The sequence below is a fragment of the Parus major genome, chromosome 8 (assembly GCF_001522545.3).
Source record: "Parus major isolate Abel chromosome 8, Parus_major1.1, whole genome shotgun sequence".
NCBI classification, from domain to species: domain Eukaryota; kingdom Metazoa; phylum Chordata; class Aves; order Passeriformes; family Paridae; genus Parus; species Parus major.
In genome coordinates, this window is record NC_031777.1 from 7,148,743 (window position 1) to 7,175,985 (window position 27,243).

Sequence of the window (27,243 nt, forward strand, 5' to 3'; positions counted from 1 at the left end):
GGAAGATAGCAATTGTTTCCCTGTCCTTCACAGGAAAGTAGTTGTATTTATTTTCTAGTAGTCCAGTGTCTGGTAAACACTGCAAAAGCTGCCAGGATGGGAAAGGGAAGAGAAAGGAGAGTGAGTTATACTGAACTCATTTCATTCACATGCTCATTTGAAATTAGGAGCTGTCAGGGAAGGTGGTTGAAACTTCTCTTAAGGGGAAAGTTTGTGAGTAACAAATACTCAGCTAGGATCCACAGTTATTGTTACAGGTAACAGAATGCTGGAAGCAGCAAACAACCAGAAATGAGTGGAAAAGAATGGGGGTGGGAATAATGTATCTTTTGGTGGCATTTGCAGCTTTCAGGTCATGCTGAAACAAGGTCCTGTGAACCTTAATCACACAAAACTTTTAGATAAAAAGGGAGCACAAAATGATGTCATTAGTGCAAAGTCAGAACCTAACTTTTAGAGTGCTCTCGAGACTATACGGTAAAACTTTTCTTCATACCTCACACATACGGATAAGATAACTCTGGCTGGCTAACTAGTAAAACCAGAAAAGAATTCTCAGTTACCTAAACAGAGCATGGTGGGTTTCCATCCCAGAGAACCTTGCTTTTATGAAAATTTAAATTCTGGCAGAGATCAAGTTTAAGCTATCATACAGCATCTCATAAAGCTTAACAAACACACACAAAACAACCAAAAAATGCAAGGGGAAAAAAAGACATTTATCACAAATGTGGACATTCAGATGCAACTGGAAATATACAAGAAACTGCAGAGAGGGATAACGATCATGTCATACATGAGAGAAAGAGAATGACAACTTTTTTTAATGACATCACCCAGAGATTTCATATTGCTTGGAAGCTCTTCATAGATGGCAGCATATCACAGGAATGGGAGAGCACATTCTCACTGCTTCCTCCTGCAGCGCAGGATGAATCACTTAGCATAGCCAGATACACCATTTGATTTTGAGCTTCTTTAATAACATCTATGCCATACACCACAAAAGAAAAAATAATTAGCCATATTACTTGATAAACTAAGAAGTGGCAAAAGCATACATGGACCTGTAAGTCACAATACCTAATAAAAAGCAACATAAAAAGAGCATCTCTTTCCTCCACACCTTTTACAGCTCTTCCACAATTATTTCCTCTTCTACAAACTACAGATCTCATTGAAGTTTTTGCTGTGTTTAGTTTCACTTAGCCCAGACACCGATCAGTACAAAATAAAACAGTAACCTTTGGACATGATTTTCTGAGCCTAAGAGCATTTTCAGCCTCTTGGTGGCTGATCTGCTCCCAGGGGAAAGTTTCTTGAGAACATTTTCTCTCAAGGACTAGTTTTTGTAAATAGGTTTTTGGTTCCCAAAACAGTGGTGTACAGATGTCCTAAATGTGTTTCTCTTGTTCCATCAATGGGACAAGAGAGGTGTTGTTCCCTTTACCAATCATGTTAAACCTGTATCAGAACACCTTACAAAAGGGGCTTAAAACCCCAAAATAAAGCCTTCTGCCTTCTTTGGATGAAAACCTTTGCCTGCTGTGATTGAATTTTGTGTCCACTAGTGACAGTAACCGCTTTACGGTAACTACATCCCATCTACATTTTCTTCACCTGTAAGTTACACGATTGCCCTTCGTCTCCTAAGACCACAATCCTGTCCACAAGCCTTGAAAAGTGTGGGTCACAGGGAGCTACCTGAGACCTAACATTGATAAGCTTTTGCCAGCTTAAGTCTGTGCTGCAACTGAACAGGTGATCCTGCTTTCCCCACATCCCTGCCCTTTCTTGGGGCTGTTGTCAGTACCAGTGCCACTCATCCCCATTTCAATTGACCTCACCAGTACCTATTCCAGCAAAAAACGGGAACCTCAAGCAGGCTTTCCCCCCTCACCAATATGGATTTAGAGTAACACGTCATCTCAGGAAGTTTTATTTTCATTGCATAGTTTCAAATAATGCTGTATAAAGGCTGCTACCAGAGAGATCTGTCCCATATCCTTTACACTCCCCTCCTGCTTTTGGGACAACCAACCACAGGTCTCACAAAGTGAATACAGTAAAGCACATAACTTACCACAGAAAATTGTCCTCCCACAAAATAAGCTCACTGATCCAGCTCATCCTTTTCTTAGAGCATGGCTAGGTAAAAAGTCAAGGAAGAAGGAAGGAAACACAACAAACCCATTCTGGTGACAGCCCACAGAATTAGATGTAACAAAAGTTACAGTCACCAGCAGAAGAAAGATTTAAACTATTGTTCTAGGCACCTTTACTACTTCTTGTAGACATCTATAAAAAGGTAGTTGCCTTCTCTTCACATCATTAAGACAACATCATAATCTTTATTATTCCTGATTTGTCCTCCTAAAAGTAGGAAAATACCAAAACAGATTAAAAAAAAAAAATAAAGCACCAATACCTGAGCACCCACAAGTTGCAGCAAGGCTGAGTTCACAGGAAGGAGTTCAATGTCTGTGTTGATAGTGGTCTGGTCAAAGGGACATGCCTTACGGTGGAGCTTGTTGAGGCACATCTTGCAGACAGTGTGGCCACAACCCAAGCTGATGGGCTTCCGGATAGTTTCGTCGAAAGTCTGTGTGCAAATCGGGCAGGAGAGAAAATCCGTCCATTGTGGAGCTTGTACAGGCATTGCTTCAGGAGTTAATTGACGAGACAAAAATCTAAAGCACAGATTCCACTGGAATCAAAATTTTGCAAAAAAGTCTGTTTGGTTTTAAATATCTTCTGTAAATACAGACAGTCTGCACATAGTGTGAAACATAACCTAGAAGAAAACATAAACACAAAGTTAGCCTTCTGTACTAGAACAGGCATGTGGGCTCCTTTGTGCTAGGGAAGTACCACTCGTGGAGGTGTAGCTGAACTAGGAGATCAGTTCTGACATTAAATACAGGACTGAGTCACGACTTGCTTTAATTCCAACTAGTCTCTGGCTCTGGAAAAGCCAGTGTAAACCATTTCTGCTGTCATACAGCTTAAAATAACTCAAGGAAGATAATTATCACATTGAAGTTAAAACACTGATTACCCTTCAGTTTTTATGTTCTCTCTTTATAAATGAGCAAATTGACATCAACAAAACATGAATAAAAAAGACAATTCCACTAATCTACTTTTGTACAATATCTACTGTACAAAATAATTTAATATTTAAATAATTTTGCTTAGACAGGGCTTCATCCAAAGCCTCTATCACAAGCAACCTTTCTTCAGAGTCCAGTGGGCTCTGGATTGACACACAACAACTCCAAAAACGTGCAAGATGCCCAAGCCTCAGGCTCAGGGTCAGTCAGACACTGTGCAATACAGCTCTCACACGTCACTCAGTGATACTATGTGCTGCTACTACAGCACCTTCACACAATCTGATCTGTACTGAGCTGTATGGTACCACACAGACGCATCCAGACACATCTCAGTTACACTGGGAATCTGCATACCCTCCTGCTAGAATTCAGCACTGTTAACTTGCCCTCTGCCATCCAAGCACCTCTATCCTTCAAAAGCTGGATGACCACTTCTAGTAGTAGTTATTTATGACTGCATGACTGACAATTGTTCCTTAACTGTTCCTTTTGTAACCACAATTTAGATCATTCACTGCCTTCCTCAAGATTATATTGATAGAGAAAGCAACATCTTTACTCTGTTGAGAAACCACACTGAAACTACTATAGAAGAAAAGCTGGGAGGTCTTTATTACTTGGCACTTTCAAATCAAAATACTAAGAAGATCGAATGTTACTCATTATAAGGGAATGGAAGATAAGATTTAGGACAGGAAAAAAGCAGAACTCTTATGAGAAGAAATGTAGCAGAGTAGATGGATCACAGAATGAGAAAAAATCATTTGCAAAAAGAAAATTGGTAATAAAATAATTTCTGACGTCTGGCTTACTTTCACTAGTGGAGTTTGGGAAAAAAAAGTTCAAGTTACTGATTCACAACCAATTTTTCTAAATCAAGCAGCAAAATGACAAAAAAAACCTCACTCCAACCACCCATATGTATTAGTTTCTCTTTCCCACACGCCACTGGATTCGGTTTCAAACCAAGGACTGCACACTTGCTTGCTAGTATCTGTTCTGACCAAAAGTTCTTCCACAAGCAAAATAAAAACTTTTTATCAAATCTTAAGCTTAAAAAACACTTACAATTAAAATCTAAATTCTAAAGGCAAAGAGAGAAACTTTACATCAGGACCTGTGCAATTCAGAGTCAAGGCATTTTAAACCAGAAAAAAATCTAATGCTAAAATAAAGCCTCTGAAAAGCCTCTGCCACTTTTTTTTTTTTTTTCTGGAAAAAGCCTTCTTTTTTACCAAAATTTAGTGCAGTGTTGTTCACAGTAACATTATTTTGCCGAGGTAAACAAGGAAGTGTTACTAGTTAAGCCTGTAGTTAAGTAAACTTTAAGCAAGTTTCATCAAACACCTAATCTTAGCTTTAAAGCTAATGAAAAGGAGTTGTACTATGATGATCCCTCTGAGTCACTTCCAGCTCAGGATGCTTTATAATTCTAGGGAAAAAAGAATTATTTCTCTCTTCAAAAGACAATATACAATGCCTCACAGCCTCTGGTTCCCAGCCAGTAAGGAATGAATAAAAAATCAGTATTGCCCAGGCAAGGTGCTACAAGGAAGAGGCATCACATATGGTTAACCCAACCGTCACCATTGTACAACAACAAGATGTCAAGGTTGTTCAGGGTTCCCACTTCTAAAATACATCTTTGAATGGCAGTATTTTTTTTTTTCCATCTTGTCAGCATAGAGTCAAATCATTCCCATTACTGATGTTATCACCACAACCCAAACGAAATCTTCTATAATTTTAGGTTACTTCACTGACAGATGATATCCCTAAACCATTAAGCAAATTTATTTCCAAGCTATCTGACCTCTTATATACTGAGTAAACTTTGGTAACAAGGATTCAAGCCAGAATTATCCTTTGTAAACCAAATCTGCAACAGAAATTACCTAGAAACACCACAGATATCCTTTTGCAAAGAGCAGTATACAGCGTAGTAAATCTACTATATGTATGGCTGTGCTATGAAATATACTTTGGGGATCAAAATTTAAGAGTTGAATCATATTCTTTCATTTGACCAGTATCTAGAGTATCTAGAAACAATTTCCCAGAATCCTCTGCAATTCAGAAACAAACTGAACAGTCTATTTAAAACAAATTATTAGCCAAGCATTCAGGAAAAGAAGTTTTTTATTAACTGAGAAGATTTAAAACCAGAAGCTAACATGAAGCTGTACTATCAAGTCTAGAAAGCAGACGTGAATATGGAGATGCCACTATCCCAAGCTGTGAACTGAAAGAAAGGAGTTGAATGAAACTTTAACATTATTTAACTAATTAAAAAAAACCCAGTAAACACAGCCATGTTGTTGCTACCTGTACCTCTGACATAATGAAATAGGTCATATTTATTTAAAAACTCAACAGTTGAAAGAGAAGTTTGGTGAGTCTGGAGATGGAGGGACTAATTATTGGCATCCATAATCCTGTGTCAAGACAGGTCTCAAAAGGCTGGGGAACAAGGAAAGCAAAGCTTATACATAAGCAGAGTTCTCAGAGACTCCACAGTGTCTGAGGTTGTGTCCTGGTGCCTAAATGCCAAAAGAAGGCCACAGACAGCACTGACAATAGAACAGCTGTGAGAAACCTCCAAAAGTCATCTATTTCAGCACAGTCTAGTTGCTGCAACAGGTGGCTAACTGGTGTGATGCAGCTAACTTTTTCCTCACAGAAAAGAATAGCTGTTGAACAATAAACCCCATGCTTCTAATGAATCTCTACAGCAGATCAGCACAAAACCTGGAATTTCTCTGATCCCACAGAAGACAGGAATGGCATCTAAGGGAACCAAGGATTCACAAGTCACACACACACACAGGCTGGTACCAAACCAAGCGCTGCTGCTGGTCTCATAGCTTTCCACATATATGGTCCTGTTTTCCTAACAGATTGTCAACCTTCGGATGGACTAGGGAGCAGAGGCAAATGCTGAGATACAATGTAAATCTCTTCCAGGCACAAAGCTTACAGATGTAGACATGAAGCTGCTAAAGGTACCTATGCCTTGTATCAAGGTTTGTGACTCACTATGACCCTTGAAATAACTGGAAAAAAACAATCTCTAACTTCAAAGAGCTACTTTAAATAAGAGACATTACAAAGAGCAATAAAACAGTGGAAATAAGACAGTTTCATTATCACTGTCTGCTATTGGAACCATCACTACTACAGAAAGAGAACCCTTCTTTGAACATGTACAGCAGGAAAAGTATATTCACTTTTATAGTACAGTGCTTTTTTTTTTTTTTAAAAAAAAAATATATCTTCAGCATTATACCAGAGGAAAGCAAAACAGAATTCAAAAAAAGGCAAAAAAAGAACGCAAACATTTATAAGAGACATAACTATTTAGATAGCTCCCTTCCCCATAATATTACATTTTTAACCCACCCTCAATCCACTAAGTATTTCACACTAAATAGCTTCTAACACTGTAAAATATACATCCATACACACTTCTTTGTACATGATATCTGTCAAAACCCAAGAAAGTAAAAAAACTAAAAAGACATCCATAGTACATAAACTGGAAGAAAAGGTGCAATTAAAAACGAAGATGCCCCAAGACACAGGCCTGGAATCCTAAACTGAAACCAGAGACAGACTGATCTTGTTATTTCTGAGTCTGAAAATATAAAATACCTGTATGCAAGTCTCATCCTCCTGCTTAGCCCTGCATAAGCTATTTTATCCACATATAGAACCACACAGAAAAATTTCTCCTCTCTTCTGTGCCTCCCAGCCCCTAAAAAATCCTTGAAATTCCATCCTTCAACCCAGACTGGAAATGTCACACTGTAATCAGATCAGTGACCTGTCTCCTCTGGGACCCTGCCAGTGCTTCAGAAAAGGACATGATTATTCCATAGCCCACCAGAAAAACCACTCAATCCTTACTCTGCTGGACTATGCAGAGGCTGGCATAGCCTCATGTCCAAGCTGTTTTATGTCTCTGGCAACCAGTCTTCCACATGTCCTTTGCAGATTCAACTCTTGAAAAAAGATGTTTGTAAAATGCAGTACAGGCTGTACCAACATCCATTGGTATCAAGTTTCACACATGATGATACACAGGGAAACTCCTCTGCTTTCAATTTGAATTAAGTGAGCTCTCCGGTGCAGGTTCCAAGCACTCCCCAAATTCTTTCACAAAGATGTTACTTGGACCCAGCATGCTCTTGCATAGACACATCACATGCTGTTTCGTCCCTACTGAGTAGGCACACCTCTCTCCCAGCAGCACTCCACACTAAGTCATGTCACAGATTAAGCAGATGACTCAGCACACCTAAGGGGCACCCTTGGCTCAGCTCCTGCCGATTCAGTAGATACAGCTCTTAAAAGCATTACTCACTCCCGAGTTTTATGTATTCCCACAGCATTTCATTACCCAAACAGTATTATCACCTTCTTAACCAAAATTCAGTTAAGCTGAAGCTGCTTCTTTTATGCTGAGTCTTACTCCTAGCTAAACCAAGCAGAGCTTCCTGTCACAGTTACCAGTGAACACAAGTAAAGCCTATTTACTACTAAGCTTAACATACAGAAGCTCCTCAGAGCCAAAACAAACTCAGGGTTGCCAACTGAACTGCTCACACAGGTACACCTCTTGAGTAATAATTATTTATTCTAATAAGGAAAACACCATTTCATTAATTCTTTTAAAGACTCTTACTCCTTCATAATAACTTATACTTTTCTGAGAAAAAGTAATCAGGCACACTTCTCTCCCCTGCAAGACTGGTTCTGTGGTACATTAACTACTTCAAAACCTGACACTTTGAGATTAAAAACAAATCAACAACCAAAATTAAATTATCAGACAACAGTAAAGCATTTCCTAACTCAAAAGGATTACCAGATACCCATAGTACAATTCTAGCCAGAAGCCAAACCTCCTCCATTCTTGTCTAGTGCCAAACAGATAAATTTTTACCGGTGCTTCACAGAACCTTTTTGTTTTCTACTCCAGTGTGCTCATTGTAATAAACAGTATTTCTGAGGGCACTTAAGTAGCTTTCTTCTTCTCCCTGAGCACATACTTTAAAAAGTCCTGAATTTCATTTTAGGAAAACCTCACCTGACAACCTATGGGAAGCTCTGACCAGCTAGAAGTAATGTGTTTTTTTACAAGCACCCTGTACTGCCAACTTCACTGTTCACATAAAAGGATAAATCATGCTAGATATGTTTTCCATATCCAGTTCCACAGAAAAACCTCTAAAAATTTTTAAAGAGTGAGGGAAAGTTCACACCTGATCAGGGAAGACTAAGTAGAAGAAACAAGTTTCTTACCTTTGCCTGGGAAGCTCCATGAACAACACATACCATAAGCATAGAAGGGTATATCCAACAGATTCAGGGCTCTTTTCCCCCTCCTGTTTGCACTCCCAAACTCAGTAAACTCTCTGCTGGCATCAAGTGCTTAACTTCCTCATTCGTCCACCACGCATGCGTGTTGCTGGCACACACCCAACAACACTAAACACTGCCCACAGCACAGAGCCCCAACAAAGAAATCCCCGCTCAACACCAAAACTTGCAAATCTGGATGTATTGCATATTCCCACTCTTCCTTCAAAGAATTACCTGGCTTTAGTAGCTGTATAATAAAGTCCTTAAAAAAAAAAGCAAAGATAAAATCATGAACATCATCAAAACTATGTCCCAAAGTAACTGAAGCTCAGTTAAATCAGATTCAAGATCTACTTTCTTTTCTCCTCTGCAATTTTTGACTGCAAAAACAAAGGGACAAATGTATGTAATTTCAGGCAAAAGTCTCTTACTTGGTAGAGTCAGTGAAGTACCTTAGGAAAATAGGCTTAGTTAAGGACAAGATGTTATTCCTTCTTTGAAGTTTCCTGCCTAGTAATAACACAAGGAAAACAAGAAAACCAAACAATCAACATCACAACTCTACCTTCTCAACAGACACTCTGAAAGCAATTTACAATGAGTTAAGCTTCCCAACATCCTGTGAGGCAAGACCTTGTGTCTTTCTACAGAAAACTGTTGAATGAAGTTATTTATATGGTGTTTAATAAGAAAAAAATGGAATGAAACCTCATATATAATTTTTGAAATATGAGATATCATTTTCTCAATCCCTATTTTCACCCAACCACCATTAGGATGATGAACATTAAAAGACAACACATTCAGAAAAAATTTAAGTGTTCTTGCTCATGCCCTCCAAAATAGAAAACCTGCATGTGAATAAAATCATAATTTTTCAGGGAAAATATACATGACCAGCTTCATAATTTCTGGTTGATATTATACATCCCTTACAGCTTATTTAAAAGAAAAAGCAAGTGACCAATTCTTAATACCAAATGGTTTTATGATCTATCACCTAGAAAATTTTCTCTACCAATCGATGATAAAGTCCAGGGAGTTAATAGTGGATGACAGCTCTACAACGTATTCCTTTCGCTGCAAATTACGAATTCTTGAATTTGTCAATGAAAACTGTAACAGTAACATGATTATTAAACTAAATAGTACTAAAGAAATCAAGGTAAAATCAAACAGATTAAGAGAAGAAAGGCAGAATGCACTTCAAAAATCCATAGCAGTTTCCAGGACATGGACTTAGGCTCAACTGGTCAAACCCTCAAGAGCTCTCAATCCCGCTAGCAGGGAGGCAAGCTAACAACTTACTTTTCCCAGAGAAGACACATGTTTAAAAAAAAGCCATGGCAAAGACAAAGAGGACAAGCTTGTGGAAGTCTTCAGATTCAAGGGTACAGACACATATTACCTCTCAGTGTCAGCTAAACAAGTCACTACTGTTTCTTTCTCATTTCTTCCTAAGATATTCCAGATGGACTGGTTGCATAGTTCCAGCTGAAGTTTTAAACATAGATCTTTATTAATAAACACAGGTAGGCAGAAATGTGGGTGGACAACAATTTCACAACCAATGCCTCATTTTAACTAAAACAAGGCAACAAATAAGCCACATAAACAGCTCATCTAAAATAACTCCAAATAGTAAACTTCAAGACGAAAAAGCAATTGAAGTGAGTAGTGTTCAATCACTGAGACCAGTATTGTCCTTTCCATGCAAGAATAATCTACAGTTACCTGACATCTACTACTACACTCATCTGCTAGATAAAAATAAGTTAAAAGTAAGTTAAGACAGGAAGATCTTGGTGTCACTGCAATGCCTTTATCCCTCCTTGGTCAAGAATCATTGAGAAGACCCAGCAAAACTAATGTCAGTGACACTACAGCTACAATAACATGACAATTGCAATGTCAATGAGACAGAAGGGCAGACTTATAGTCTGGATGGAGATAGTGGTCAAAAACTGTTCAAAAAGCCTTCTAACCTATAATACAACCTTTAATAATTATCCCCTATCCCCTGCTCCCCAGCAAACTTGCAAGAATACTGTCTCCATAAAGAAAAAATAATCCAGAAATTTTTCTTTTTTGTAGTGTACTGTGAAAATATTACTAAAATTTTTTACTTGATAAACTTACAAAGCAACAATCAAGCAATAGTCTGAACTTCCTCCGCACCTCCTTCCCCTTATGACCAAGTGTTGGCATTACACTTGTCACTTTCCTATTTATTTGTTTTCAAACTGACTGGCAGACTTAAAAAATCCAAACCTCTGTTAAAAATTCCAGGTGCAATAGTAAGGAAATGCCAAAATATACTGTAAGAGCAGTGTTAAGTGAATAGAAATGCTACTGCCCAGCATAGGCAAGAAGAGGCTTCTATTTCATTGTTATTGAAAGAGTAAAATGGAAATGTAAAATCCCATTTTATGAAGAACTCCACAGGTATTCAGAAAACATTCTTGGTGTCCACCTGAAAACTTAAGTCTTAGGACTTCTTTATAGTGTTTTCTTCTCACTCCTCATGTCTCTGACTGGGAGGTGGCTTTTCTTATGGTAGATGTTGCCCTAATTTTAGAATTAGATGGCAAATAGCTTCATGTAAATAACATATAATAACTGCTGTTTATATAAGAGTATTCTCTAATAAAGCTTCAGTTATTCTATTTACCTTCAAAGCAATTTCTTTTGGAAGACTGCATTTAAACATAAAAAAAAATCTTTTAATAAAAGCAGAAAGTCAAGATCAGTGAAAACTGGTGAATTTTTAACTACCAATGTAGTTGCTTGCCTGCCTGATTAATGTATGAGTTCATTTTAAACATAATAATCACAAGAAGGGTTATTTTTTTCCACGTTGCATACAAAGCCACCTCTAGACTACTGTTATTTCAAAAGGCAATGGAGCACCTATTTTTTGTGGCACATACATTTTATCACAGTGGGAGTTCACAATGAAAAATAACGTTTTTTTCACCCTCTGAGCCTTATTATATCTCTATCCATTACACTGTTCTCTCAAAGATTTTCATACAGAATTACTGAACTATATCATCAACCTCAAGAAATCAGCTCATCTACTTCATGCACCTGTTCAGTCAAGCATGTGATATCATTTCTGCATTATGCTGAAATGGTATGGCTCCATCATAATGAGTGCTACCAGCTTCAGAGAAAAGATATACATTTACAAACAACGTGCACAACAAAACGCTTTTGTGCCCACCACAACACTGCAATTTTACCAAAAAGTTGAGGCAGGCAGCCTGAGGAACTGCCAAGAGAAAATAATCTACATCAAGTCAAGTCTAGCTGCCAAGAGAAATGTTAAAAATTAATTAAACATTGGCCCTTGTGGCCAAGAAGGCCAATGCTATTCTGGGATGCATTAGGAAGAGCAGTGCCAGCTCTTCCAGGGCTGATCATTTGCTCAGCCCTAGTGAGACACATTGGGAATGCTGTGTCTAGGTCTGGGGTCCTCAGGACAGGAGACACCTGGAGCTCCTGGAGCAGGTGCAGCAGAGGCTGCAGAGATAAGGAAGGGCATGAAGTAGTTCTCTCACAAGGAAAGGTTGAGGGACCTGTGGCTGTTTGGCCTTGAAAGGAGACCCAGCTGAGAGAGGCGCTCATCTGTCTCTGACCCTATCTACAGGGATGGCTCAGAGCAAGGACCAGGCTCTGCTCCCCTGGGCCCAGCAATGTGACAAGAGACCATGGGCAGAAAAGGATGCCCAGGAAGTTCCATCTGAACATGATGAACTCCTTTCCTGTGCAATGACCGAGCACTGGAACAGAGATGAGGGTGTGGAGTCTCTCTCACTGGGGATACTCCAGACCTGCCTGGACACAATCCTGTGCCATGTGCTCTGGGATGACCCTGCTTGAGCAGGGAGGTGGGACCTGATGATCCACTGTAGTCCCTTCCAACCTGATCCACTCTGATGATCTTAAAATACCCAAGTTGTAAACAAAGGAAATCACAGACACTACTGTCTTGATGGGACACTTGTGGCTGGGTTATTTTTCCCCCTTGGACTGAGACTGATGAGAGAGAGGCAGTTTTCTCTTGTTTGGACTTGGCTGTTTATTCTTCTTTTATCTACATTACATGTATAAAAGGTACAAGGAACTACGCGCACTAAGACAGAAAGGTGCAAAATGACTAACAAAGAACCTTTCCAAGGTCTTTTATATCTCTATTTACCCAATTAACAAATGCCAACTAAATTATTTTTCTTAGTGACCCCATGACCCAACACCTGTGTGCTGCACTGCGGCACTCTCTATCCAATCACTTACTACTACTCCAGAACCTCTAGAAGATTAAGAAGGAAGAAGAGACAATACCCTAAATTCTCTATCTTGCCTCCTATTTTCTAAACTAGCTTAAACCTTTAACTTTCTCACCCAGTGATTTAAAAAAGTCTCTAATTTACACATTTACTCACATTTTCAGTTTCTCAACCTTGTCTCCATGGTGTTATGTGAAATTCAGTGCTTTCTTGGGTGTCAGAGTTAGGCATCTCAGATAAAGGTAAATATCTTGCATCTGTCACCCCAACACACTATGTATAAGCATGACACTCTAAATGAGATTTAGCACACCAGCAACAGAATATAATCTCTCCAAATAAACTAATAACTGTAAACCACCTTAGCCTTGTGAGGCTCCAGACTCATATTTGCATTCTACAACCAAGGAAGACAGATACTGAAACTTTACCTATTTAGCATTCCCAGTGCATTTACAAGCACAGGCTTAGAGCAGGGCAAGTTTAAACTACTTCACAGAAAGTAGTCTCCATGCCCATGCTTCATCTCTGCTACAGACCTAGGCCTATCCAAACCGAATTCCCTTCCTTCCCATATTCACTTCTAAAAGGCTCCAAAAGATGTTCCATATCTGTTAAATGGTTAAGAAGTCCTAGAAACAAGGGAAAAAATGTGGGAAGCACAAAAGGAGCTTCAAGGCAGACAATTTTATCATCAGTAGACTTGTCAAGTTCTTAGGTGTAGTTTCATAAGCAGCTTATTTAGGCACAACTGGGGCAACACAGACTTTTTATACATTTCTTCATTAATAGAAGCCATCTTAAAAGTATTGACTAAATTTTAACTAGCTACCTAAATGCTATTCAGCAATCCTAACAGTAAGGATGACTACACTAACAGGTTGGAATGATGAGAGTAGGTGAAATGGAATAAGGAATATGAGCAATAATTTGTGGAATTGTTACTTTATACTAAATCTACACCAAAATTATCTATTTCAAATTGCTAGATTTAAGCAATTTTTAATGGTGCAAGTTATGCAAATATAGTCAAAGCCATCATTTCAGCTCATTGCAGTTACAGCAGCGAGGAAAGTACTGTCCAGAGAATGCTCTAGCGGTCCATAACTCACATCACCTTACCGCCCCCAGAACCTAGATGCAAATAAGGAAGCAATTGTAAATGCTAAAATAGTGGATACAAAAATAGCTTACAGAGCCAAAACAAAACCAGATATACTTCTTTGCTGAGTCCTTTAATAGCTTCTCTTGCAATAATAGCAGGAATATTATTCATCTGTGAAACTTATGTTCTTTATCTTATTTTACCTGTTTCCATGACAGAGACTGCAATTGTGTTTTAATAACACAACCTACTCCACACTACAGCTCTGGAGTCATCCAAGGTCAAGAGGCAGCTGTGGCAGAAATGGCACTGAGCCTGGAGAATTTCAGTTCTCTTGTTAACAACTGCATAAATAAAAAATTAACTAGTCAACACACTGTACAAGATTTTCTCCAAACTTCTAACAGATTTGATGCAAAAATCCAAACACTCTTCAATCACTATTCAGCACAAACCTGCTCAAGACTTTTAGGCAGTGTTAAGTTACCATTCACACAGGGCTTAAAGTACTTCAGTAGCAGCGGGAGAAGTCACGCAACTGCTGCTGAAAAGCAGGTTAATAGAGGTACGTCTGACTCAGAATGTAATTGAGGCTCACTTGCTTTAAACGATACTGGAAGCTGGTGATTCAATTTGTAGCACTGCTAAAAAAGGCAGTTCCAGAGTACAAAAATAGGCTAGGGCAAGGTACTCCTTTTGAATCACTTTTCATGCAACCTTCAATTACATGAAAAAATATTTTGTAGCCTTGTCAGTCTCACCATCTAGATTTATAAAATTAGAATTTTTTCTTTACAGCTTGACAACATCATTGAAAGTTGTGTTAGTTTAACACAATCTGGCTTTTAGTGGAGGCAGAGGAAGCCACAGAGGCTGCTTCTGAAAGAGAAGCTCTTCGAAATATCTGCTATGTTCAGCAGAGCCAATCCCTAAGGCTCTGACAATGGACGCATTGGCTGGCCACAACGCCTCTGCAATGACGTATTTTAAAAGGAAAAAAAAATAAGCACAATTTCTCTTCTGCCTCTCCGAGGTTCTGTTAGGGGGCCGCTGGGCCTCTTCCCGGTGCGGCCGTTGGGGCCATGCTGCCGAGGGGCTATCCTGGTACCTCGAGCAGCCACACAGCCGAAACCATGAGGTCAGGGCCAGCGCAGGAGCACCTATAGGACCAGGGGTGGCTGGGGCCAGGACCAGCCAAGGCAGTGCCACACGGCCGCTGCCATTTTGGCATGGCTCGCAATGAACTTTAATTGCTTAGCTGCTTTGAGCCAGCAATGATGCGAACAGAGGAGCAGAAGTGATGGCAGCGCCCCTCATGAGGAGAGTCACGGAGTGGAGCCAGCAGCCAGCGTGGTGCCAGCGGGGACCATGTGACCAGTGTGGTGCATGGCCAGCAATTCCTGATGCGTTCCTCCGAGAGAATCAACTTTTCAGCGCTGTGGAACTCTATAAAGATAGAATCTGAGAGCAAACCTACGGACGGCAATTCTCTCCCAAGTCAGAAAAAAGGAAAAGGTGAAGACATGTGAGGAGAACAACATGGCAACACTAAGGTCGGCGAAAAGGAGGAAGGGTGAGGAGGAGGTGCTCCAGGCATCGGAGCTGAGATTCTTCTGCAAGCTGTGGTGAGGACTATTATAAAACAGTTTCCCTGTAATTCATGAATTGCATGAGGAGATGCAGACTTCACCCACAGCCCATGAAAAAAAAAAAAAAGGTGCTCACACTGCAGTGTGTGGATGCTAAAGAGCTGTAATACAGTGAGAAACTTGAACAGAAACAGAGAGAACCCTTGCTTCCAGAGACAGAGGACCCTTGCTTTTATTCTAGAACAGGTCATCCTTAAAAACTACACCCCACAAACTAAATAGCCCACGAAAAATAGTTGTGGGAAGACTGCTTTGCTCGTCAGAGGGACTTGCATTGCAGCAGGTTGGCAGGACTGCTGCTCGTGAAAATTAGAACCACGTTTGAAAAGTTCACACAGAACTGTCTCCTGTGGGAAGGACCCCACAGCATAACAGAAGAGACCCCTTTCCCCAAACGAACTGAAGATCTTTAGAAGTGACAAGCTGACTACAAATCCCATGTTTTGTCTTCTGCTGTCAATGAAGGGAAAAGAAGGGCTGGGGGGGAAGGTGTTCTAAAGGTTTATTTTAGTTCTCATTACCCTCTTTTAATTCTGTTAATAAATTTTTCTTTATACCTTTTGATTTTTAGGCTATTTTGCCCTTAGAGTGTTTTCGCTTAATCCTTATCTCACCCCATGAGCCTTTTAGTTGTTCTTTCCCCATCTTCTGCTCAACTATAGCAGAGGAGAATAATTTTTTGGGGTTTTTCTTGTGGATACTTGGCTTCTAGCCAGTGTCAAACCCCTGGCAAAAGTATCCATAGTTTTAGTGAGTGGAAACAAAAGGCTCAAATTTCAGGGTTCCATTAAACACCTACTCTTAAACCAGTAACAAACATTTCAAGCTTAACCACAAAAATGAAAGCTGTTGCCTTACATTTATTTTTTTAATAGAGCAAACAACATAAGATACTCATGTATATGTGAAAAAAATCCAACCCCCAACATCTCACTGATCCTCCTATCATTGATAAGAGGTATATTTATTTTTCACAGGAGCCTGAATTCAACTGGGAAAAAAATATCCTACATCCTCTTATAAAGAGGTTTTGAATTATAACCCCAGTTGTAGAAGTTTAAAGTTACATAACTTGAAAATCATTCAATCAAGAAGGCAAAATGCAATAATCCTGGGAGTAATCGACTAAAAATCCAGTGACAACTTGATGAATTTTGCTGCCTATGACTTGTAAAAACAGTTCCTCCAAACTGGAAATGTTGTCTTTTAAAATGGAAGTCCTCATACTGCTTACTTTGCATGAGACTTATTCTAAATGGAGCAGTCCACAAAGAAGAATTTTTCTCATTCCCAGTCTTCAAAGACATATTCATCTCTAAAAACATATTACAACTATATTATTGCAGTATGAGCAACCAGAAAGATGTAAAAAAAAAAAAAAAACCCAAACAAAACCATGGGATACAATCTCACAAACTATCCCACAAACTACTGCCAGAAAAAGTACACAGATCTCCACAACATGCTGAACCAGCTTAACTTTTTAAAAGCAAAGGGGAAACTTGCACTAATGAACTTTATTTACAGAAATATAGACTTCACTGAAGGAAAACTAAGATACTGTGCTAGATAAGGCCTATCTAGTCCAGTATCTTAAGATAAGACTGAAATACACCGAGAAAGAAAATAATGATATCTACAAAACCAAGCATCTCTGTACTTGAATTGGGTGATTTAATTTTCATTGACAATCTCCTTGAGGTAGCTAGCACAGCTCACCATGAGCTTTTAATAGGCACTCTTCCAGACTGCTATGAGACTACAAGTATTTGAGCCTTTACACACCCTGACTGCAGTGCTACCTTTTCCAGGACCTTGAGAGTACATCTGATCAATGTTTTACAGTTATGAAACACATAGACTGCTCAGAAAGCACCTTCCATTTTTCCAATTTCCTACTTTCAAGAGTCTTAAAAATAGAACTCAGCTGCCCCTTGCACCACTGTTGCTGCAGTCCAAGTCATGACAAATAACAAGCCAGCCATGTACAGCCAATATTTGCATGATTTGATAATTTAAATTGCCTCTGACTTGTGTTGCATAAGTCTGTGTAAATTGTGTTGTATAAGTCTGGTTAAACAGCAGGTATCCAAATATACGATAAAGTACAAGAAAGGAAAACTAGGCATTGAAACACTCTTACCACCCATGCAATCCCTTTACACATTCCTGTATTCAGTCACTTGCTGTTTTTGGAATAAAAGCAATGACAGTAAGCTAAAACCTAATGACAAACAATTCAAAAGAGAAAATTCTAAAAATGGATAAGCCAAAGGCAGCTGTAATAGCACTAGTGAAGCCCTCATAACTGCACTGGGAATTATTCAGCATGCAAAACCTTACAAGAACAAAGTATTTAAATGTATTTATTAGCATACTCGAGTCACTGGATTTCCATAGTCTTACCATCAATTTTTATTCTGCAATGACAATTCACATAGCAGCTTGTCCCATCAACATCACTAACTATTCCCACTTCTCAAAAGCTACACTAAGTTTCTGAAATTACATTAATGAATTATCAATGTGCTTGAAGGAAAGGATTGCTGTCACACACTTCCCCTTTCTGAAGGCTCCCAATTACTGTCACATGAACTGGTAAATAAGCAAGGGCTTTTTCCCCCACCCCCCTCTCCTGGGGAAGGATAAATCACATTTTTATTTATCAGGTGAATGCCTCTATTACTCACAGAACGACACTGTAGAATGCTGGGTGTTTTTTTCAATCGAGATTTTAGCTAAAATATACCTGTGACTGTTTTAATACCTGGTGAGTAATCCTGACTCCACACCCCTTTCCTCTCCTGTAATGCCTAATGCAATAGCCACATCACATCCTCAAATGCCAATACCAAGGATTTCTGTGGAAGCCTTTCTTCCTGGTATGTCCTGGAATCACCTACATCATGGCCAAGCTTCAGTTTGACACAGCTCAAGTTCCATTCTTAACCAGTCTACTGAATCAAAAAACTGACAGAAAAACTGCTGTGAGCATACAAATCCTCAGAAACACACCCACAGACATCCCCACCCAGCCCTTGAATGCTATTTTGTTAGAAGCATTTGAGAGAAAAATTCCACTGAGAAAGAAGTGGTCAGAAAAGCTTACTACAGGTCTCTGTTTGCTGAAATAATGTAAATTCTCTGATTTACAAAAAATCAGGAGGGAAATATTGTATTCCCATGAACTACAGTGCAGACATTGACACTTAGGTTATTCTGCCTTAACTGATGAATTCCAAATACTCCTGGTAAATGAATGAATGCTAAAGGGAAAAAAAAGCCTGAAAGCTACTTGCCAGTGTTGATACCATCTTAGTAGTCCTATTTTTATTTTTTTCCTTTTTGCAAATGCTACAGAAATGAGAAAGAACATCATGCATTAAGGACAGATTAAGATTTTCCCCCACCAAGAATATATTCTGAAAAAAAATCACACTGCTCAGAGAGAAGATACGTCTTAAGTCTAGTAATAATTAAAGGGTAAATTTAGTACAAGTATAACTTAAGGAATTTATTTTGATTTGCAACCAACTGGGCTGTGCCTTTTTGCTTCCCAGCTAAGGTGTTTTGAGAGCTTTGTGCACAGCTTTCCACTTTATTATTTTAATAAAAATAAGAAGTATCTTGCACTCCAGCAGAATCTTTATGCCTACATGCTTACAGACATAATGCTAAGCAGCATTTTAAGCTAAAGGGAAAACTGAAAAGCTGAGTTTCACAATGCATTTTGGCACAAGTCAGAACTAGGTTATTCCATTATACCTCCACTCTCACACTGTTATCAACAGGGAACCTTTTATAAAAAAACAGAGATGGGATGATTTAGAGGGTTTCCAAACACAGCCAACCCTTACTTCAGGCACCTTTTCGGTGCACTAAAATTATTCATGTCCCTGATGTTTCTTAACACAAATACATCCTTAAAAGGGAATAAAATGTTCAAGAGTCAAAACCAGATGGAATCAAAGCTAAACATCTTCAAACCAAGAAATGGCTTCGTATAAACTACAAAACAGTGGATAAGCAGCATTAAAAGGTAGCATGGAAGAAGTGCCTTCAGCTAGCATGGTTTAATACAGTGCGCAAGTACAGGAAACTAACAATCAACACACAGGTTAGTCCAGAACACAATCCTGCCGGCTCACACCTCTTCAGTAGAATCCGACAATAGCTGGCAACAAACCAGTTACATTTTAAATAATCTGGTCTACTCCAAGCAGCCGAAATTTAAGTAATTCTCACTTTCCTGAATAACATTTGTTTCCGCTGTTATGATTCACTTGCAAAGAAGTTACAGTGTTAAGGCTTCAATCCATAACGCTGGGTTTAAACAAGGAAGACAAAAATTAGAATTTACTATAGATTTTTGCAGCACTAATAAGGCCTCCTTTCTAATTAATTCTACAGGAGGCCTTCTACACAATTATATGGCAGAATGACTCATAAAACAGGAAAGACAATCTGAGTTGTTGCTTCTGGTTTAACTAACCCAGTCCATCTCATCAGGCCAGTTTAGCTTAACTTATTTTAATGTTCCTCCATCTATCCTTTCAAATTTATGACAACAAAGTGGTCACAATGCTCCCTAACTTCTCATCAGTTCCAGAGGAAGCAGTGATGTTTCGATAGTCCTCAGTGAAGTCCAAGAACAAAGAGTACCACAGGTTGCTCCATTTTCCAAACCACCCATCCTGCAACTCTGAACTATAAAGCAATGAAACTAAGAGGCAATAAGACACCTCTGTTACCTGGCTGAACTGATGAGTGGCTCAGACCAGAACAAAATTAATACCAGAAAATGAAAGATCATTAAAGAGAACAGGAGATGTAAAGGTAACCATGCACCCAGGAAAAAAAAAAAACAGTCCTACAAAGAAAACAGAGCATTTTAGCAAGCAAAGAGAAACTCCTTAAAGAAAAGTTATTTCAAGTCTGGAAAGGTACATCAGAGAATGGTATTACCTTTGCAATTGCTTTAGTAATTTGTGAGACTTTGCCCTGCTCTCATTTATTTTTGTTCCAAAATTCATATCCCCTATACAAAGCAAGCAAGACCAAGAATTACTGTCCTTCAGAGCTGCTAAATAAGAGCAAGCCATTTTCCAGCTTCCAAAATTTTCTGGATTTTGTCTACCCATACAATAATTAACAAGAATGCAGGTGAGCAGTGACAATTTCTATATGATGAAAAACAGCTATTTATCAAGATCTTTCAAATGTGATTAATTAGTGCTGTTTACATTAGGGGAACGGGTGATTTGGTATGAAGCCCCTCAGACACGTCTTCAACCAATTTCCCAGATGCGATGTTAAACAAAAAATGCTCTAGCAGAGCTCAAGAAATGTATATGCAACATCATACATAGCTGTGAAGATTTTTCATTTGTAGAAGGTGGAGACTGAGACTTGCTTCACAATTCCTCCTCTTTCTTCCATATACAGATTGTAAAGCAGGACAGCATGTCGCTGCTTCCTGTCCCCTCAAACCACTTAAATCTCTGGCGCAAAACCCAGGCTTGATTTCCATATAATGAAACAGGAATTTTAAATTGTGACACACCACAGAGATGATTGCTTCACTGGACTCATGAGCAGATTTTTCAAGATTTCATTAGCATAATGTTCATGTATATATGGCAGGGGAACTTTTCCTCCTAAGCCTCCCAGAGAACAGCTTACATCCAGAAAGGTGAGATTTAATTATCATTAGGCCTGCATAACTGCCGGAATCCTTAATGGCCATAAAATAATGTTTATGCAACATTCCACAGTTCAGGAATGCCACATTAAGGTAATCAAACTCACTTTCTACTGTTGCTTTACAATTTAGTTTCCATTAATTCCAAGGTTTCTCCTTCACTTCTTGCATCTTAGCACAGAATTTAAAAAAAATAAACCCACAGGACAAAACACTTTACTCTTGCTGTACTGTAACTGGCTGGGTAATGAAGTCCTTACAGTTCCATCTGTTGGTACAGTTCTAACATCAAATAGTACCTGAAGGACTTCCATTCTAAAGTGGTAGAAAAGGAATGGAAGTGGAAAGAGAATAAGCTGAAAGTATGTGACTTACAAAAAAAAGTTAGTCAACAGTGAGTTTTATTTCAGTCACTTTTGAAGGGCATTTATATTACAATCACTGTAGTAGGAAATGGAGAAGTCACTAATTCAAACACAATTGCTATTAAGAGTGAAGAGTGCTAAGTCATTATGAGTAATGTTTACTGTAAAAACAAAGCACAAAGTTAAATCCTACCAAACACTGGGAGCATTCCACAGAATTTGGTTCATTAACGAGCAGGTAATTAAGACCATCCTCCATGGCATGAATTTCAATTAATTTGCTTTGTAATACCTTCCCTGAATCTTACTCCTTCTGCTCTAAAGATAGCATCTTATTTTGAGATGGGAACCAACACTAACATAATTTATCAAAATTATTTAGTTGCAAGCCCCTGAAAACCTCCAAAGCACAGCAAAGAGATGAGATTCTTGCTACTCTGGTAGATATTTCCTTTTTAAATTGTAAGCAAGTTAAAAGCTGTAGTTGAAAATCCTTCCAACTTGCTCACCATTTGAACTAAAGTAATTGCTCAAAATTAGCTCAGGAGAAAGTGCTGAGAACACCTTCAGATCCAGGCTACAAGCATTCCTGCTCCATCAGCTGATCAACCAGCATTTTGTTAACAACAACAGGTTTAAAAACAACCATACCTCAACTTCCAAAGTTTATCCTGACAAGGTCTAATAAATATGGAGGCATCCTGAAAAATAACTACATTTTAAATGTCCAGATTTAAGATTAACAGCCTGCTTTGAAAGAGTATTTAATTAGACACTTTAAAAAACACCTATTAAACTGGAATAGTAGAGAGATGTAACCAACCAGACTTTCCATGTTAAAACAAAAAACAAACTAAAAGGAATAAGGAAACACCTGTGAGATCTTATTTTCCCAGCCTAGCACATTTCAGCCATTTCAGCTACACCAAACACTTTGTTTCTTCAGTTGTCTCATAGCTTAAGTAGTCCTGTCTCAGATCAATATAACATGCACACCACAAACACTAGAAGTTCAGTAATTGAAAACTAATACTTTAAAATGTGGTTTTGCAAGCAATTTGTAGTGAAAGGGGTCTATTCTGCAAGAGGCAAGAACATGTCCTTATCGTGGTTTTAGTGACCGTGGCTGGAAAGCATAAATGTCAATAAATCCTCCAGCTTCTGTAATATTGAATTACAGACCCACCACAGTATTCCCTGACACAAACACTCTCTTCTGTTCTTTGTATCAAATTACATGGCAACTCTCTCCCAATCCGTGTGAAGCAAGCGAAAGATCTGTTCCTCCAGCAATACTTCCAACACTTTTCAGTTCAATTGCAGTATCTTCTATTTCTTATGAACAGAACGAGAAAAAAAGAATCCTTTCATGTGTCAAAACAATCCTCTTCCCTTGTCTCCACTCTCCTCCTCCTTATATCTCTCTCTCATATGAAGATTTTTGTCCACATTCCTAAAAAAAGTCTTCATTCTAACAAGGTAGCTTACATTGTGGGTCTCTACCTACTTTGTACAATCAAGTGATAAAGAGAGATCTATTCTTCATATGGTTTAAGCTTCCTGAAATACTTTTTTTTTTTTTTTTTTTTTCTCCCTGGGGGAAGAAAAGCCAACCTAGTATGTGGGGCAGAAGTTTTCATGTAAAAGCCTGCATAGGATGTCCAGGCCCTTTTGTATATGCCATGATGCATATTATAAGTCATCTCTATCTGGTGAAAATTTCCCTTAGACCCTCCGCAGCTGCCTTCCTTCTCACTCCATTAGAAAGTCATCTCAATGTGAGGCTGGGACACCCATCATACTGGCATGTAACACTCCTCTACACTTTCTAACACAGAGTAATGCACAACTGATACTGCCTCTGACATCACACATTTATAGCAAATGATTTTGAATTCTTGCTATTTCTATCACCAAAATCTCTTTCTTCTCCAGCTGATGGAGAACCATCAGTAGCATGGTTACTTGCTATCATGCAGTAACAGGAAAGCTGTTTCCTTAAGAACTCTAAAGAGAAATTGTCTTTATATCAGAAAAATCTACTTATAATAAGCCATCAGGACTTTTGCACCTTCTTGCCCATTAACACACTTCCACAAATAAAAAACTTCATTAGCAAATCAGTTAGCCCTTGGAAATCTAATACCATTTCAACTTTAACCATACTGGTAATGAAGAAAATAAGACTGATGCAAAAAGTAATTATCAAGAGATTCACTTCTTCAGTAAAACAACTGGTCAGACTCGGTGATGGGAACTGCACATAATTCCAGGCACACTGTGGTATCTCTGCACAGAAAGGAAAGTAGTATAATGTAAGTAAACATTTGTGGCTTTCCTTCTCAGTCAACAGACTCCCTAGACTTCAGACTACATTATTGTAACAAAGCCTACGTGGAATCTTGAAGGTCATACTGAAATTTCAGTTGGTGAAGTGTGTTTATATAACAATCTTTCACAATAGGAGCATATTATATCTTTATTCCTGTATGATAATGGTTTCATATTTGTTACCTACTACATTCCAAGACATTAATTTCAAAATACTAATTTCCCTATGGTTTATCTCTTATGTACTTTGAGTCAGATTTGTTTTTCTGGCCCACCAGCCAATATTACTTGGGATGCTCCAGCAAACAACTATCTGATTTACTGATTACTAAAACCACAAAACCACACAGACTTTAATCTGCAAAATGATTCACTGATTCCAGGGGGGAGAAGAATTTTAAACAATAAGTAGGCTTTGCAAAAAATTACAAAGTTTTATAAAGGTCATCTGCTTAAAAGATACCTTATAGTGGCTTTTGCATCACTGTTCTGAGATTCTCGGGAAGTTTGGGAACCTACACACAGATGACTTCTTCCCTTCTAATTTAACTTTACGTGTCATACCATTGGAAAGCTACGAACTCCACAAGTTCTTTCAAATAGATTAAACTTTTTTTCCCAGATACTGAGCATGTAAACTCTGATTTTTGGTGCATAAAAATAATAATTAAAAAAGGTAACTATCCTTCATATCACTACGTATTACAGACTGGGAAAGGTCAATTTTCTAAGTAAACACACTTTTACGGCACTGGTTAGTTAAGAGATAGAGACCCTAATTAAATGGGATGTCAGTTTTTGCCATCACTATCAAAGGTAGCCAGCATCAGCATCAACTAAGATTTCTGAACCACATACAATGGAATTAAAGCATTATTTTAATATACACACTCATTGAATCTCAACTTCTGTCATGTTTAATTCAACAAGTTGATAATGGCTCTACCCAGATTGCTGGTGAACCATTGGCAACATGACAGAAGTTTCCAAAAGCATTCTTGCTCATTTCTCTTCAGCTGCTTCAGCATGAGCACTTTTCTATAATAATACATGTCTCAAGATGCCCCTAAATTAAACTCTGTGATATTAATGTCTGCAGTTTCCAGATTCAAACATTCTTCTGTTCACGGGAACGCTAGTTTTTTTAAACTATCAGCACACAACAATCCATCAGAAATTTCTAAAATATTTCACTTTAAACTAAGCTAGTTTGGATACAAAGCTGACAAAAAAACCCTCACAAAAACAAACAACAAAACACCAGAAACCATACAAGTTACTTCACACTTATGTCAATGAAGGTTTCCACTGCTCATAAGTGACTGACAAACTCAAATCTCTGGTTGTCAAAACAGACTGCTCTGATGGTACTTGCCTTTCTAAATTTCCCTCCAAGCAGCCTGACTGTCTACTTTGACAGACCCTTTTCTAGGACAGGAAGGCCAAGCCATAAGCTATCACTGGGAAGGGAAAAGGTGCCTGATAATGTCTGCTTCTAGTTAGGTTAGTGGGAACCATGATTTCATTATCAGCATCGTGCATTAATTCACTGAAGAAAGCCATGGTGCTCCTGGAGAAGCTTAGAAACTGGCAATAATGTACAAAGTGCTCTTGAACACAGATTATTTATACAGCCATGAAGTCCCATTCAGTGACTTCAAACACACCAATACAGACATTTATAGCTGACAAAATTAACTACCTCAACATTCTTATAAGCCCAAAAGAAGTAAGAAAACGTAAGTTTAGGAATACATTAACTTCTGCCTCATAGTATTCCTGTGTTATCTCACAATTCTATAGCTAAATAATGTGAATAGAGTATAAATGCTGAATTTAACAGCTGCATTTATCTTCCAGCAGAGTCATTAAATGACAGCACTTGTACACCAGTTACAATGATTAAAGCAGCTCAGCCACAATCCAGGTTACTTTGAACCTTTTAATTATTTTTGCAAATTTTTAATTTTTTTCCCCACTTCAGCCATTTTCAATATGGCAAAAGCACACAGAAAACCGTAGCTTCTGCTAGAGGAACAAATGATTTGTCACTCGTACTTGACTAAAATTTATAAAAATAAGAGATACATTCTGGACAAAAAGGCATGCGGAGGTAAACAAAACATTCCCAGTTCCTAGGAAAAAAAACCAAAACCTGCATCAGTTCCCTGCTTTAAAACAAGACAGACCTCACAATGGCTTTTGAGGACAAAACCTGACACCAGGACATTCCCAACCATCAAGACAAATTAAATCCCAGCTATACCAACACCGCACCCCCGGCATGAAACCCTACCCACTCTGTGGGTGTAATCCAACAGCCAAAACAATGCCAGGGTGGAAAAACTAGTGCAAGTCGGGGAGATCCTGTGCGGTTTCACCATCGTCTGTCCCCACGCAGAGGGAGCCGCAGCCACCTCGCTCTTCCCTCAGGCACGACAGACAAAAGAGCCACAACCCAGGGCGGAGAGGTGTCCCGGGGACGGGTAGGGGTCTGTCATTATTTTCCCTCCGTCTCTGTTGTTCAATGCGACACAGGGATGAGTTTTCTCACGCAGAGGCAGGCAGAGCCCCTGGAAAAAACAACAGCAGGCAGAGGGGACACACAAAAGCCGCCTGTCCCTTGGCCGCCGCAGCCTGAGGCGATGCCGTCTCTCCCCACCCCCAAACCGGACCCAGTCCCTCTCCGCCTCCCCCCCATCGGGTACAGTGACCCGCGGTCCCTCCCCGCCTGCCCGAGGCGTTCGGAAATCGAGCCGGGCAGGAGCCTGAGGCCTGGCGAGGCACAAAGTCACAGAATTATTAGAAGGCACCTCTGGAGATCATCTCGTCCCACCGCCCGCCCCTCCGCCTCCTTTCTCGGCAAGGCGGGCAGAGCTCTCCCGCCCTATTGTTCCCCGCACCCCGCGGCGGAGGCAGCACACTCACCACGCGGGCCGGGCTTCCTGCAGCGCCCATCGGGCCCCTCAGCTCCGGCACACCGGGACTGCCACAGCGCCCTGCTACTGCTCCTCCAGTAATACTCGCGAGGCCCAGGCCAGCGTCACCATCACCCCCCACCACCCCACTGGCACTCCACCAGCGGCCATCTTGTGCGTCGACTGCTCCTCTCACCGCCCACGTCCCTCCCTCTCTCACCGCACCACCCGCCCCTTCCTGCGCCTGCCTTCCCCCTCAGCCAGGACGGGCTGGGACAGGAGGGGACGAGGAGAAATAGCCGAGTCACGGCCTGGAGCCCGTGGGGGCAGGGCGGTGGAACTATCGCCCGGCTTGGGGAGTGTACCTCGTGCTCCGTTGGGGACGATCTTCAATGTCAGATG

The 27,243-nt window shown here is 39.5% G+C and overlaps 1 protein-coding gene across 14 annotated transcripts in view; it reads right to left on the minus strand.

Moving 5' to 3' along the window:
- Positions 1-27,037, minus strand: part of RC3H1 (ring finger and CCCH-type domains 1) — a 57,940-nt gene extending 30,903 nt beyond the window's left edge. For 8 of the 14 annotated variants that reach the window (XM_015635686.3, XM_015635685.3, XM_015635682.3 and 5 more), the window contains exon 1: positions 2,429-2,659. In XM_015635686.3, coding sequence (XP_015491172.1) covers positions 2,429-2,659 — 231 coding nt within the window. Of the gene's footprint in view, positions 1-2,428; positions 2,795-8,420; positions 8,586-26,219; positions 26,597-26,851 lie in introns of those variants that run through there. The other 6 variants (XM_033516488.1, XM_015635674.3, XM_015635675.3 and 3 more) reach the window with 6 other exon arrangements.
- Positions 27,038-27,243: the final 206 nt, after the last annotated feature.